The sequence below is a fragment of the Remersonia thermophila genome, chromosome 2 (genome assembly GCF_042764415.1).
Source record: "Remersonia thermophila strain ATCC 22073 chromosome 2, whole genome shotgun sequence".
Classification (NCBI taxonomy): domain Eukaryota; kingdom Fungi; phylum Ascomycota; class Sordariomycetes; order Sordariales; family Chaetomiaceae; genus Remersonia; species Remersonia thermophila.
The window spans coordinates 3,014,354-3,030,155 of NC_092218.1; the positions used below are offsets into that span (position 1 = coordinate 3,014,354).

General features: G+C 55.4%; 2 protein-coding genes across 2 annotated transcripts; one reads left to right on the plus strand and one right to left on the minus strand.

Annotated features, from left to right (window-relative positions):
* Positions 1–100: 100 nt before the first annotated feature.
* Positions 101–526, minus strand: VTJ83DRAFT_2283 (uncharacterized protein; the record flags this gene model as incomplete). The annotated part of the gene is made up of 3 exons (XM_071008536.1): positions 101–175; positions 257–407; positions 489–526. 3 exons carry the CDS (start codon positions 524–526, stop codon positions 101–103), a joined length of 264 nt encoding a protein of 87 aa, XP_070868823.1.
* Positions 527–3,802: 3,276 nt separating this feature from the next.
* On the plus strand, positions 3,803–4,854 carry VTJ83DRAFT_2284 (uncharacterized protein; the record flags this gene model as incomplete). Its single annotated transcript, XM_071008537.1, has 3 exons — positions 3,803–3,892; positions 3,960–4,170; positions 4,241–4,854. 3 exons carry the CDS (start codon positions 3,803–3,805, stop codon positions 4,852–4,854), a joined length of 915 nt encoding a protein of 304 aa, XP_070868824.1.
* Positions 4,855–15,802: the final 10,948 nt, after the last annotated feature.

A 15,802-nucleotide genomic window follows, 5' to 3' on the forward strand; every position in this document is an offset into this window, starting at 1 on the left:
GTCATGCCATGCCATGCCGTTCAATGCCATCCATGTCAACCCGTCAAGCCAGAAAACCCGAAACGCCGTATCCTACAATGCCAGCCCTGACGCCACAAGCCTATAATGCGATGGCCCCCCTCCGGTTCTCGCGGAGATGCAACAGGCCTTGGATGCCGCAGAAGACGAGGAAGCCCTGGGGAGATGCCACTGTCAGCGGTTGTCCCATGTTCCGACAACACGTCTGGTCCCGGGCCGGGAGTTTCGGATGACGTACGGCATAGATGAAGACAGCGGTAAACACGGTGGCCGCCACCGCTGGCCCGTCTTCGGGATCGTCCTCGCCGCCAACGAGCTCAGGATGGTTGTTTTTGAATAGGAAACCAAGGGCACCCAGGATGACGATCGCAAAGGCCGATAGGACGAAGCTATTCGAGCATGCGTGTCAGCGAAGGGGATCGTGGGCTCGGGGGAGTGTATGCGCTTTCGGCGATCCGGACGTCACTGACCAAGACCAGGCTTGCACAGCGCTCACGATGGGCTTCATCTTGGAACCTGCAGAGGGGGAGGCGTTCGCGGCTCGGAGGAGATGGGAACGGCGATTTGTTTTCTTCGACAGCCGGTGCGATGAGTTCTGAGGATCCGAGTATCGGCTCGCTGCGATTGCGAGGGCTGGTGATGCAATTGGTGGATGGATGGATGCTGGTGGACGTGTTGCTCCTTGCTGCGCAGTTGGCTGCGGCGTGACGATGAAGCGTCACAGGGATCCACCGGCAGCATCCGCAGCAGAGTTGATGCCTTACGTAATTGGGGAATGTGCTGCCTTAAAGACAGGGCATAGAGGGGACGCGCAGCAGTTGTTACCAGCTGTCAGCGAGCTGCGCTTGCATTCGTTGGCTCAGCCGCAAACCGCAAACCGAATCCGCTGTTGGTTCCGGCAATACGAACTCCCCAGATAGGTACCAATACTCTCAAGGGAACTACGATCTTGCCGAATGAGACATTGCATTTTTGGTTTTGTATGCTCTCCTGCGCTGACCAGAAAGGCTGCCATGTTGATGCAGGTGGAGGAGGCGTTGTCTCCGTTTGCTCCCCATGATCTTGCCGGCCAGGAATCGGGATCCGTTCACTCTAGCGCACGCACGAATCGCCGGTATCACCCATCATTGCCAGGCTGGGCACTGCCTGGATCATCGTATGCTTACACTCACCCACCGTGCCACCAATGGCCGAGGGTGTCGGATAGCAGGAATCCGAGGCTGAGCCCACGTTGTTCTATAGTACTGCGTAAGGAATGGATTTGACGCCAGCCTTGCCCTGCCCAGCGGCTGGTCACCGAAGTCTGACATTATGTTGGATACCCGGATTCGCCCGGAGCCGTGCTGGGCTGTGCTCGGCCTTCTTCGCATGAGTTTCTTTGCCGATATCATCGGGAAGGCCACGTATGTTTTCCGCCGGCCGCTGTGGTTCATCTTTGTAGGAGCGCAAACGCCAACGTAGACCTGATTTGTCAACTGTTGCGACTCTCCAAGTCGTCAACGCTCCATCCTCGCGCTTGGTCGCCACCAGGCCGGCTGCAAGATGGTCCGTCGATTCATCTGAATGTCGCTCTGCACGCAGACCCAAAGAGGGGCCGAACAACGAAACGTCAAGCCGACTTCGCCTTGCTAGCCGAGTTCGACTTCGCCTGCGTGAAGTTTGTGCATCAAACAGGCCCAGCACGCAACCACCCAGGCCCGGCTACCATCGCGGGTCGCGCGAGCCGTATCTACCGCAGTAGTACACAGTATGAAGGTGGCAGAGTTGAGATTGCCGACTCCGGACACAAAGTGTGTCGAATCATCGACAGGGCAGTCACGTAAATGGAGTGGAAGGGACATCTCTTATAGAACGATGACGTTGGCATCCCCAAGCCAAATGTAGAATTCCGGTGTTCCAAGAATAGGGCATAAGGTAATCTGGTTCTCATCCAACGCCAACCGAGCGGTGGGAGGGCGGACATTCCTACGCAGGTCGCATGGCGCAAGCAGGCGTTGGCTGAGCCCGGCATCAGCCAGGTTTTCCTGGATGGGAAGCTGGATGTCCCCGCTTAGCTAAGACTCTCTCCGCTTGAGGATGACAATATCAGAGCCAAAGCAACAGCCAAGTCAGATAGGACAATGTCTGAATCGCGCTTTTTCCATACGGGATCGATCTCGTCGATTGCTGGGGAGACAACAGCAAGTCTAATCTCATCGCATTTCGTCTGTCATGTGTTTGGCGAGCCATCTCTTCTTGGGAAACGGGCATCCGTTGGACGGGGCGGCATGAAACATGAAACGGGCCAGGGTAGCGAGCGACGTGGGGTAACGCAGCGGCCTGCAGGTTGCTTGTGCTGACCCGGTCACCTACCCACCTAGCCCTGTGTCCCCGCCAACACCCGGCCTCCCCGCGGCAGAGAGGTTGCTGAGCTTCCGTTCCCAGGGAGATTGTAGGAAAAACAGGGGTTATCCAGAATCTCGCCCCTGTGGTTTTCCCACATTCCCCTTGCGATTCGCCCTCCGAGTCATCAGGGTTCGGATGGGGAAACATATCAGCAGTAAGCTTTTCAATTCGACTGTCAGACTGGGACAGAACCCGGAACCGCCTCGGGGCGATCGCTTCGCGCGTCCCCGAGGATGGCAATGTTGGTGCGACGTCATTCACGCTGGGGAAATGTAGGTACCTTCCCTAGGTTACAGATGTTGGAACAGCCAGACGCGAGGACATCACCAACAACACAGCCGCCGGCCGGACGCAAAGCACTGCGTTCAGTGCATCCCCCACCTGACTGCCTCGAGAGAGGGCGGTGGAAACGACGCCTACGATTCCATGGTGCCTATCCATGATGTTGTGGAAATGAACGGATGGTGACGCAGGACGGCACCGAAGGGACCCCAATTTCCCGCAATCTATTTTATACGTGCTAGTATATATCGCCCCGGGTGTGCCGCCTGGTGACGGCGAATGCCCAACGGGGACGGGAGTGGGAGTACTATATGTGAGGGTGGCTGGGGGGACCTGACGGTGGGCCGGCGCATGGCTGCAAGGTACCACAACAGGCCTCCCGACCTATGGTGCAGTCCACAGTAATGCTAGAGAGAAAAACGCAAACGGTCCCCGAGTCAGGTCTGGCTGATGGGCCTCGGCGCCCAGATGGAACGCGCGGGCACACCTCCCTTACTGCCGGCCAGCCCAGATGTTTCGTTTGCCCTTCTGCATGTGGGTGCCCCACCCACATCCCGGCGTCCAACGGGTGCTTGCGTTTACCGCGCTGAACCCAGTGCAGCGCCTCCCGCGCCTCCATTGAGCACGTCACCGAACCAATGAATAGCTCCTGAGGATGACGCCGGTGCTGCACCGGCGGCCTGCCCAAGGACCTACAGGCTCCGATGCGAGGGTCAAGATGAAAGACAGTCGAGCCAGGCTCCGGACCCCAGATCCATGGAGATTTCCGTATATAGATGACAGGTCAGCCTGTGTTCTGGACTAGACTGTCATAAAAGCTCATTCATCTGATGTCTTCCCGCGGTCCACGAGGCGCCCGGTAATACAATCCAGGCATTTTCCTTGTCTAGCTTTGCACTTCAGCCCTGCCCCTTGTCGAGTGACCACCTTCCGTGGGTTCGGACCTGGCAACCATAGCTATTGACCCTGCCGACGGAACGAAGTCTTACCTATATATTCGTCCGTCCACCCTCTCTCCGTGACGTTAGCATCGCTCCGAATCCACCGACCTTGTCTGGACCACCACCACATCTTCTTGTCCTTTGTCCCGTTTCATCCATTCACTCCATTGCCCAACATGAGGACTCACTCTACTCTCCCTCTACTCCTGGCTGCGTCCGGCGCCGTTTCCGCCCAGCAACAGCTCCCGGATGGGTCTTGGACAGGCGTAAGTTTCCATCTTGGGCTAGGGGTCTGTCATGAATCCAATAGACTGACTTTGGTTACTGTAACAGAAAAGGGGCGAGGCCTCGGTCATTACGAACAACCCCCTCGGCTATGTGTATGAGGCCGTCTTCCCCGAAGAAGCCTTCTTCAAGCCGGCGTACCCGAATGGCGGCAATATTGAGGGCTCGGTGACGGCGGAGGCCGATCCCACTGGAAACGGCACAGGCGTGCGCTTCACCCTTACGCTGTCCAATCTCCCCCCAACGGACGGTGCTCTCCGTACGTTACTCCCACGGTTCCTCTACCAAAAAAGCGCCTTTCCAGACAAACCACTGACTCTTCATCATAGTGTACCACATCCACGCCAAACCCGTCCCCGCTGACGGAAACTGCACGGCGACAGCTGCGCACTTCGACCCCTTCGAGCGCGGCCAGCAGCCGCCGTGCGATGCCTCTGCCCCGGAGACGTGCGAGGTGGGCGACCTGAGTGGCAAGCACGGTGCCATCCCGGCGAACTCGACGTCCTTCACCTACACGTTCTTGGACCTGTACGCTTCGACGGAACCAACGAACGCGGACGGCTTCTTCGGCGATCTCAGCGTCGTCATCCACCTTGCCAACACGACACGCGTCACGTGCGCCAACTTCCAGCTCGTCAGGACTCCGGATGATGGGGACGATGGCGACGACGGCGATGAGGTGGACGACGACATCTCGACGTTCACCGGCTCGTTCCTCCCTACGCCCTCGTCCATCTTCCCCGAGCCCTCCTTCGTCCCTTCGATTACCGACTCGTTCGTCAGCGTCGCCCCGACTGCCACCTCCGAACCCAGCAGCCCATCAGAGACTACCACGGTGAGGCCGGTACCAACAGATATTCTTAACGCCGGCGAGCCGGTTGCCGTCGCCAGGGCGGGTGCTGCTGTCGTGGCGGCCGTGGTGGGCGCCGTGTTCATGCTCTGATGGTGACAGGGCATGAGTGAGAATGGGAGTTGTTTGCTTTTCGATTCTTTAAACCCAATCATTTACTTCACCTCTTACCCAAGCATCCCTTGGATCTTCAACTTCTGGTTCCTGTTTTAATCTTATTGGGCAAAGCATGGGCGTTACGGGCGGGCGTGTGGGAATGGTTGATCACCCCTGCTTCAGTGAAGGTTGGGTCGTCACACTGTGACGGCGCAAACAATAGAATCAACCTTTTTGGCAGGTGGCAAGTGGTAGTTCTCTTGGGCCTGGGACGGTAATACCCAACAGCGGGCGCAGTTGCACACCCATTTGTTTTCCGAGACCTGGGTTCGGGTCCTTCATAGAGTAGACGGTGCTTTTGGGAGGGTAATGGCATCCATTTCGTGAGACGTACTGGACCGGGATGACTGCGGATTTGACATTTGCACTTCCGGATTGTTTCCGAGAAGGTGAAGTGAAGCGAAGTGAAGTGTGATGTGATGAGGGAAGCGTGCTTTGGAGCCGATAAAGTTGCCAAGGATCCGCATGAAGGCGCAGATGACGATCCATCTTGGCGCGAGAGATCGGCGCTAACATGACGGACCTTCGGCTGCGACGCCGCAGCCTCGCAGGGCTCCGAGGCGCTTACTTGAATAAGAAATGGCAGGGATGATTATTAGCCCTGTCATTTCAACGGCTCGCACGGGTGACGGGAGCATGAAAATGATTCCTGAGAGGCAGCTTCCCGATACCGTTGAGAAGGGACTCGGAGGGCTATGTTCCAGAGAGACAATGTTGAGGACGGAGGACGGTGACATGACTCCGAGGTCAAGATCCATGGATTGAAAGCGACCTGACTTGACATACCGTTGTCTTGTGCAAGACCGCGTTACCAAAACACTCCTGCAGCACACGAGTCAACGGCTCGGTGGGACCCCCCTTCGCTCCGCGGGGGAAAGTGGAGACCACGGTCAAGAGTAAACCCGAGACGAACCGTTGATTCCATCCGGAGCCTACTGCGTATGGCTGTGGACTTCTGGCCATACTGGAATCCGACTTTTGTCTTACATTCACGGGCTATCGAAGTCTCTTAGACCCCTAAGAACGAGAAGAGATTTTGATGGCACAGTCCCTGAGAACGAGCGCATGGTGGCCCAGCCTCAGCTTGGCTGGCTTGAGCGCCGTGATTCCGAGTATTCATAAATGCTTCGTACACCAAGCGAGAAAAAAACACCACTCTTGACGAATATGGAGGGTTGATCTCGCTTTCCAACGGCTCGGTGGCTGACCGGTGTGCCGTAAAGAAACATTGTCTTGTATCGCGGCGATAAGCCGACCGTGTTGGCTCCTGACATATCGTGAGAAAAAGAAAAGCAGAAAAAAACAAACAACAGAAATGAAAAAGCAAGAAAAGAAAGGCCGAAAGAAAAAGAAACAAATGCGGGGAACGAAATAAAGAAAAAAGCGTTACGTTACTTCATGATGGCTGGACGCTTAAACGGCTGTTGGACCCAGTCCTTGGAAGCTGCCAGCTCCCATTTCCGTGTCCATGTTGGTGGTAAGGCTGACTGGCTCTCCAGGCCAGTATTTGGTCTCTACAAGATACCGGTGGCAATGTTCATTAGTTAACCTAAAGAGTGGGATTGACCATGCAGATGGTTGGGCCCTGACGCCGACCGTGAGTCAAGATTGTTGGTTGCCATAGACGGTAGACGCCAGAGCTCCATGCCGGTCATTCACCTTACGATACCTACACCGTCCCTACCTGGGGTATGTAACTATACGAGTCTTGCGTTGCATCGTTGTGGCAGTTGGTCAGCTGCGAGCTTCCGGCCTAGTCGGCTTCAAGGACAGCCTGCTTCGGTCCGATGCGCCCCAAATGCAGGGGCAGGGCATCGACGAAGCGACTACCGTTTGCCACAGAGGTAGGTAGGTGGCCATACGAAGTGCATGCATCTCGAACATCACAACGACCTTGCGGCGACGCCAGGAAGGTTGTTTTCGGACCAACTCCGTTTCACACTCCAAGTGACACCCCCGTCTTTCGTTTTTCTATGCATCTAGTATTCATTTTTCTCCGGTCATTTGCTTCACTGTTTCGACTTGTACATCCTGTCAAGGCTGTCTTGGGTCTTGAACCAGCTCTAGCCCCTGCACCAGAGTGTTATCGGGTGTCTCAAGCCTTTGTGGATCCCATTCTCGCGTTGTCCACAGGTAGACTTTCTTGCCAACTTGAGACGTATAACGTTGAACAGGAGAACTTCGCTGGTTATGTTGTATAAGATCAGCCGTCGTTTTCCTCTACGCTAGGTAGTTCAGCAAGTGATCACCAGACACAAGCGGCCTGCGCGGTGTCGCCGGTTTGTAAAGCATTACGACTCTGTAGTGACAGCTGATAATGTATCAATGAGATCCCTCAGATGTTCATCACTTCACATTTTGTTTGGTCATGTGATATCGTAACGCTTCAATGCTGGATCTGAAGTTGGTCCCTCATGCGAAGCTTCTGTCATGATCAATTTACTCTTCGTTTACATTTTTATTTTACTTTTTCCTCTTAGTTTCTGTTTTCTCTGTATTTTTGGTTGTTTTCAGTTAAGCATTCCCCTTGGTTGGACAAACCACGAAACAAAACACTCACAGCTCTTCCCAGCCGAGTCACGACACAGGCATCCAGAAGAGCACTTTGTGATTGTGTCTACTGCGTATCTCCCTCAAGGCATCCACCGAATCAGCGTTCCAGAGTAATGCTCTGAATGTTGTCTTATCTCCTACAACGGAAGGGAACTCGCCCTCTTCCCCTTAGGGTTGACGCAAGGCTCAAGAAATCTCCAGATGATCATAATTGCTTCCCAAGCCTGCGAGATGTGTCAGATTTAAACACTTCAGGATGGGTTTGGCCACGGCGTCCTAGAACTAACTCCGTTCTTGAAAAACAGCGAGAGAACGAGCAAGTTGTCGCGCACAAGGAGGTCAGAGCTTGCCCATGGGTGTCTTCTCGTGGTTTGTTATTGGACACACCGGAAGGGAATAGTGCCCATAGAATGTACAGAGAAAGCAAAGGCACCTGTGGTCTTGACAGGTTTGATGCCAATGGTATGTATAGATTTAGTCATAACTCCGTAAGGCCCTGATAATCACAAGAGATGACTTTGCACCAGGGTGAAAACTGCTTTCATGCTGTTAACTCTAGGTACCCAACGGGTTGCTTACGAGAACCTTGATAATTTTTTTTTAAAAAAAAAAGAAACAAGGGAACTACTTCGCTATCGGGCTGACTGTTGCTGTGATCTGTTTCTTTAAGCAGTTCCCAGAAAAGAGAGGTTGGAAGTATAACCCATTCTTGAACCATGCCCTGGAACCACAAGCCACCAGTTACCTCGGTGATTCCATGATCTTCTGAAGAGACCCGGAGCATAGACGACCAGAAGGAGCGGATAGCAGCAAATATTGTGGTTATCTTTACGTTGCAGGTTCTCTTTAGGGTCAACATGGCATCCATCGCTGTCTGCGACGCTGACACTATGCCCGATATCACAACACATGTCAAATGCTTCAATGTACAACGGATATCACCACCAAGAGCAAACCATCCAACGAGCTGAGTATTTGTTGGCTTTGGCCCGGATCTCAGATGATCAATTTTGAGGTGATGACTGTCGAGGGAGTCTTGCCTAAGTCTTGGGGTGTCGGAGGACCGAATGCGGCACGTTTCCCAGATCAGAGGACACCTAACAGCAACACTGGCAAGAACAAATACTCCCATCCGAATTGCCTGTCACGATAAACCCTGAATGATCCATGGTGGCGTTGGGTGTTGGCCGAGCGCCTTCGTTGCTGCAACGGATGGTGCTTCCTACCTCCTTCAAAAACAACCTGCAGCGACGAACCATGATGTACTGCGTAGAGGTGCCAGTGGGACAAGAACGCCACAACAACAAACCGCCAGGGATGTGACGTCGGCTGACAACAAGGTTCGGGAACGTCCGCTCAGAGCCCGGGAGACGGACGGCAAAGACGGCACGGATGGCACGTGTCACGCTCAAATCCCCAAACCACGTTTGGCGTACCATGCCTTCTGTTCCGACGAAAGAAAGCGTATCCTCTTCTTACCGCTTGATACGGGCACGGAGAAATGCTTGGTCTGTGTAATTCTTTGCTGTGGGTGATGAGGCGTCGGAGTGTGATGCCACCTTCCTACGGGCGAGGAGAGGTAGAGAGAGTGAAGAGTGTCAGAGGCACGCCTCTAGATTGGATGTCCACTTCACTTGAGGCGGTTCCTCCCTCCGTCGCGGAACAAAGGGAAAGCTGCCCGGCCGCCGACTTGACACCGGTTGAACCATTCAGAGCATTTCGGAGCCATCCTAGAAGAGAAATGGCGACCTGCTGAATCCCGAGACTCACCTCCGAACGTGTCCGGGAAGACGATGGGCACGCCGGCCCGGCTTTGATGTGCGAGGCTCCGGAATGGCGCCGAAGGGCCGAAGCTAGGCCAGGAGAAAAAGCTTGCTCAATTCCTACCAGGGAAACGAGTTTCAGACGATGCGGTTCAAAGAAGGCAAGAAAGCACAAAATTGGCATCGTTTCATCTACGGAGCTCATCAACTCAAAATCTCATGCCAAGTCGCCAGGCTAAGGACGATGTAACGGCCGGCGTAGACTCTCTCTCTCGCTCCAGCCTATGCGGGAATTCCGTCCGATGCAGTTCGTCGTAAATTCCGCACGCCTGCCCCCACCGCCGCTGGGTTGCAGATCTGCAGCTCCATCCACAGGGATGGGTTGGATCGTGTGACATTAGCATACTATGTACGCAGTACAAGGTAGACCGGGCAGACTTTGGAATTGTGACACCGTGCCTCTTCTCGTCCGAACCTCATCAAGGCTGTCATTCGCCTGCCAGTGCGCGGCAACACCAGGTTTAAGTACCTGCTGCGTCTGGATGCGGTAGTCAGGCAGGCTGGGGCACGTCGGTATCATCTGACTGCAGCATGCTGATATGAGACGGCCCAATCATCACCGGCTGGTCTCTCGGGCGCAAGAACGCGCCGAGATAAATGACAGTTTGGGGCTATTGTCATTGTCAGACACCGGCTGTCAACGTCCAGATCGGCGATTGGGGGGGGAGGGAGGGGGGAACACCCTTGGATGCTATACAGCAGTCAGGTATAACCCCTCCCACCACTAGATGATGCTCGTGCACACGCAGAAGCATAAAAAATACATGTTCCGCTGTGTCTGATACTGTCCAGCAGTCTCGGCTCCTTGATCCACCAAAGAACTTGAGAGTTCCAGCCAGCTGCTGGGGTGCAAACGGGCCGACCACCGATTTTGCCAGAATGCTGGATCCAGATGACGGACTTTTTGGCATGATCAAACACGAGACAAGGAAAAGAGAGACAGAGCTCACTAACACGGTATGAACTATAGAGTAAGCAGGCATACACACATCGTCATGTGGATGAAAGCATTCTGGCTAAACGAACATCAAACCCGTCTACACAACAAGTGGTTGTTGTTCTTGTCGTGTTGACCCACTGATGCCCACTGATGATCATTGCGCGAGGGGGAGCTGGCATGCGCATGAGAGATGGTGGCACATGTCAGTGGGAGCGCAAGCCACCACATGGGTAACCTACACAGTCGATGGATGGGCTGTGCTCCCGTCGCGGTTTCGTCCCAGACCGACAAGCTGGTTACAGTACAGGTCCTGTACCAGGTCTACGATGGAGTGCCTGCTTGCGAGGCGCCGTTGCATTGGCATTGACGATTGCCGCGCACGCGCGCTGAACGGTTGTGTCAAGCGCCTCTACCCATGTCCCAACGTCCTCTTACTGTGTACACTACTGCGTACGGAACCCCTCCGTACACGTACTACGGCGTAGTGGTACCGTTACCTCTCCCAAACGACGTGAGGGCCTGGGTCCGTGGGCGGGCTGGTGGAGCCCAGCAGAGATTGTTGGGGGGGGATCCCGTCATATCGTGGTCTTCGAATGACAACCCCCGGGACGTCGCGCTTCCCACATCACCAAAGGAGCTTCAACCCGAAGACCCGAGACCGGGTAAGTTCTGATTCGAGGGCGGATAGCTACGTGACATTGCTTCGCAAGCAGAGACTGTCTGGTCAAAGAATGTCGCCCTTTCTGCCACAGGGCGGTTAATGAAGTGGCATTGACTCCCCTGCCCTGGACCTGATTTTCTGGAAGCGAGCCGGGTGCGACTCTACAATGAAGGAGCTTCGATGAGACGGGCACCCGATGAGCGATGAGCAACGGCATTTTGACTCCGTTTGGGGTTGCAAGGCTAGTGGGATCTAGGAATGACAGGGCCGGCTTTGCTGGACCGGGCTGGCTCCGGCGACGAGTGCCAGTGACGAAGATGTGACGGAGCATGCCATGTCCGTGAGCCAAGCTGCGGCGATGTTCGGTAGGCCCGTGGGGGATGTACGCAGCCAAGATGCGGAACGGGCGCGGAAATGGGAGCATATCTTCCAACAACCATTAACTAGCTACCTAAGCATTCTGGAATTAAGGTGTAAGGCACTCTGCCGCGGCAGTGGCTTGATGAGAGTAGGGATTAAACGCCGCTGAGACGCTTTTAAGCGCCGGGTTTGGTGTTGCAGCTTTCCATTAGGAAATGCCGGCTGCAAGTCGTGCATGAACCGGTGCTATCAGATGGTCAGTCCCATGAGAAAGCAACCGGTCCGGATCCGATATGCGTGGCTGGTTCTGCTGGATGATCAAGGCAGCAGAAGAGAGACCGGAAGGCAAATCTGCCTCGGCTGTGGTGCTGTTTGAAGATGGGGAGAGGATGGGCCGCATCAGCAAAGAGCTGACCAACCCGCGCAAAAAAAAGTACAGTGCTACAATAATTTATCCGAAGCCAATCGGAAGAACCCGCACCACCAGAAGAGAGAATGAGCAAGACCGCAAATTCATTTTGATAAGGAGAATGCCCGGACTTGGCAGATGATGCTCCCATAGTGCTACTCCAGCACGCGGGGGCTGTCTTCGAAGCTGATGTCGTCGGGATGGCGGCTGTCATGTCGTCATCCTGGAACCCTGTCTGCTTGCGCGCTTTCGGCCCTGATTTCCGGATTGTACTGAACGTGCGCCACATCTCACACCATCCTTTGCGCGTTTCCATCAACCTCCTGCCTCTTTCGACCTGGAAGAGCACGTCGCCCATGGGTTGCTCCAATACCTGAACACGGTCCTCCATGGATTACAGATTTTTGAGGAGGGCCGAAATCAGCGACGCCATCGCGCAACAAAACGGGCGTTTTCTTTCGCGCTAACGCAGCCATCCGTTGTCTCGCCGTCGGCCTCCCCCGCCATTTCTTGTTTGATCGTCAACGAGAGCCCGACATCCGTCGGCCCTCCCGAACGAGAGCTGAGCAGGGGGGTTCTTTGGGCGTGGTGATACAGTAATATGTTCGTAATGGAGCACAGCACACCACACCTGTTCGGGCTACCTGCCACCCCAGCACGGAGGACGGCGTCGATCGAGTGATATGCGGTCGCCGGACCGAACTTGTCCCATCTTGTTCCCGCTCCCGCTCGTCGGTCACTCTGCTTCAGTTTCTAGAAGCCTTTTGAGACCTTCGACAACCCCTGGTCATTGAGGGTCCCGCGATGCTACTCCGTAGACAAGACCGCCCCGGGTCTCAAGGCATCCATCAACGGTTGCAGCGTGTCTCTGTTGTCGTCCCGCCTTTCGGCTGGTCCACTGCCCTGGGCTTTGCCGGGTTGCCCTCCGTCTCCACGTGGGCCCCAGGACGGAACATCTACACCAAGATCCCTCTTGGGACGTTGCGTACTAGGTACGTACTGTGTACGGGCCGACAAGAGCGAGCGTGTGTGCTACAAGCACGTAGTAGGTCTCTAAGCACTTTAGGGTTATCTCTATCAGAAGATGTTTTGTTCATTCCTGACCACTGCGCTTTCGTTCCGCATCTCCGCGGCATCCGCTATCCACGATTCTCAAACCCCTGGCGCCACTGGAACAGCCTGCAAGTTGCTTACCGGCTCCTCTCTGCAGGGCAACTCAAGGCCAAATTCAAGGCCGGGGCCGAAGGTCAGTGACAAATACGCCATCCCGTCTGTATGATCCCGTAGCGATTGCGGCCCGGCCAGCGTTGCAAGATCCCCGGGAGCGGGGTTTCGGCGTGTCTTGAAGCACGACATCAGTCGAGCCGGCATTTTTTAAGCCGCGGACGGCGATGCTCAACAGGATGAGCTTTTGTTGTCGCGCGTCGCCCGGAGCATCCCAAATAGCCAATTCGAAAGATGCATGGGCGATGTGTCGCACCGCATGCGTTGGAGGAATAGATTTGAGAAATGAAAGGGGTTGACATCTCAAGCGAGTTGCTGCAAAATGAACCAATCCCGCGGTCCCATTCCTCGCACCATGCGACCGCGAGCCACCACTTCTCGCCCGAACCTGATCGCGGTGCGCAACCACTCGATCAGAGACCAGCCCGAGCCCATGCAAGGTACCCGGCACTAGTGGTCTCAGTCCAGAGTAAGAACCTGGTTCCGCTCCCCCCGCTCCATGACTTGCTGCTGTCAGTCAGACACTCAGCGGCGGCGGCAGAAGCATATTCTACATGCACTGCTGCGTCTTGGACATGGTTGCATGACAGCGCCTTCAGTGTAGCTGTTCTGTTCTGTGCACGGAGGTGTGCAAGACCCGATAGGCGATACTGCCCCAGCTCGGCCTTCCCACACCCTTTGACAGCGTTCCTCCGGCCCTATACCCAGTTTGGACAACGGCGTTCGAGTTGTTCTGGAAGCTTTCGGCTGCGATCTTAGCGCCATCTCAACAACCGCGCCGTTGCTTGAGACCCGGCAAGTGATCGGGTACAGTGCCTCGCGAAGCTCAACGTCTCGGGAAGGTTGCAAAACTGAGAGGATCTGATCGTGTCGGAGCGATCCTAGAGCTCGATTCGATGGGAGGTTCGAGGAACAGAAAACGAAGATCCGTTCAAGACTTGATAAGTCCACCTTACCGCATCTAGTGAGCCTTAAGATGCCAGCGGGGAGAGAGGACCCAGAGACCTAAAGTCCCGTACTGTGCACGCATGTACATACATACTACTACAGCACACAACGCCCAGCGACCGTACATAGCTAGGTTGTGGGAAGACTGCAGACCAGGGACCAGGGACAGGGATCCTGTCCAAGCTTGGAGCTGGCGCGCGGGACTGTGGGGACATGACAACGGAGCAACCAACACGGACGCCAGACCGATGCTCGGCAGGGGTTTGCAACAACAATCTAACCTCCTCCCCAACCAACCATTGTCCCGCATGTACGCCAAAATGTACGCCAACGGCGATTCGATTGAACAAGAGCCGATCTCTCAACCCTCCAATGGCCGGTTCGGCGTTTGCCGGCCCGGCCACGCCGCAGCTTCGCGTCGAGCTCTTCTCCCGTTGTTCTCAGACACTTGGATCGAAGGAGAGAGTATCTAACTACGTTCCTAGGTACCTATTCGCCCGGTCCCCAGGGCGTGCGAGCCTATTCGAGCGCGGTGCGTAGTGCGGTGCGCTCAGACACCAACGCAACAGCATTCCAGGCTTCTTGATCGCCTTCCATGCCCGCCCACTCGTTCAGATTCCAAGATCAGATCTCCCTCATGGGGGCTCGTTCCCGACCGGATGCCACCCTCTGGCGCATGAAGCACTGCCAAACCCTTGCCCAGAATGCTACCCTCGCTCTCTCTCGGCGATGCTCTGGCCCGGCCTGCCTCGAACGTTACAATACCCACCCGAACGAGCAAACTCTGTTCAGCGAGGAACGGAGGGGCGCCGACCAGCCAAGGTCTGCGCGGCCAACCAACCAGAGGAGCTGCCTTGCCGACATCATCCAACATACCACGCGTCTGGCATCCATCCACACGCCCCGATAGCCATTATCTGCGCAGCAAGGTTTTGCGCCGAAATCAAGCCGTGGGTGCTTTCGACGGGAGAATTGAGAGAGGGCTAGTGCCCCCGTCGGCAACGAGCTTTGCTGCTGCGATTCCAGTATAGTCCAGTCCGGCCCCCCCCTCCAAGCCCCTCTTTCTTTGACGACAGGCAGGGAAGGGGTGAATTGGGAGGAAGAATAGCATGCCATACGCTAGCAGGTGCTGGCTGGCTGGGAGCTCTGATGACCAGATCAGCTACGAATCATCCAAGCTACGGTCGGGGGTGCTGTCGCCGGTGTGTGCCTTGGAAGAAAATCCTGACATGGATCCGGTAGCCCTGGCTTTGGAAACGGTGTTTCAGCCTTTGGAGTGATCAAAGGACGATGGAATTAATCCACCCCCCCCCCCCCCCCCCCGGCGGGCAGGTAACAGCCGTTTTTCCATGTTAGCTCTCTGGGGGGCTGGTCTCGCATGGAAGCAGTCGGCGTGTAAAGCCGATTTGCGTCAGAGGAGTTCAAGGTACACACTCCGTGATTTTATTGTGTTTTCTATTTGGTTTCTGCCTCACGGCCCCAGAGCCATAAGACCACCTCCGCTGCCCCTACCCTGTCTGGCATTCGGGTGCTGGTTTGCCCTTGCCCTGTCTGGCTGCACCGTCCGTACCTTCCACGTCCGGCTCTTCGCTCATTGTGTTTCCGATCGTTGCGCCTGCCCTGCCCTGCGGAATAAAGACACGAAGAGCAGGAGGACCGCAGTCATCGTTTAATATACGCCCCTTCCTTTAACTGACGTGACCCATCAACTCATTGTCATCTGCCACCCGGTTCTTGCCACTCTACGGCACCCCCCCCCTTCGCTCGAGCCACTCACACGGCCTTCGACCGAAGCATCAACTTTCTTTTTTAACCTCCTTTTTCCCCGGCCCGATCATACTGCAGAAAGCTCAACAGCAAAAAACCACCACCCGACGCCTCCCGAAGAAACCCTGTAACGCCGCATGCAACTGCAGTCCGGGACTCTCTGGTCGACGCGGAATCATTCATCTCTCACCGCATTTAGG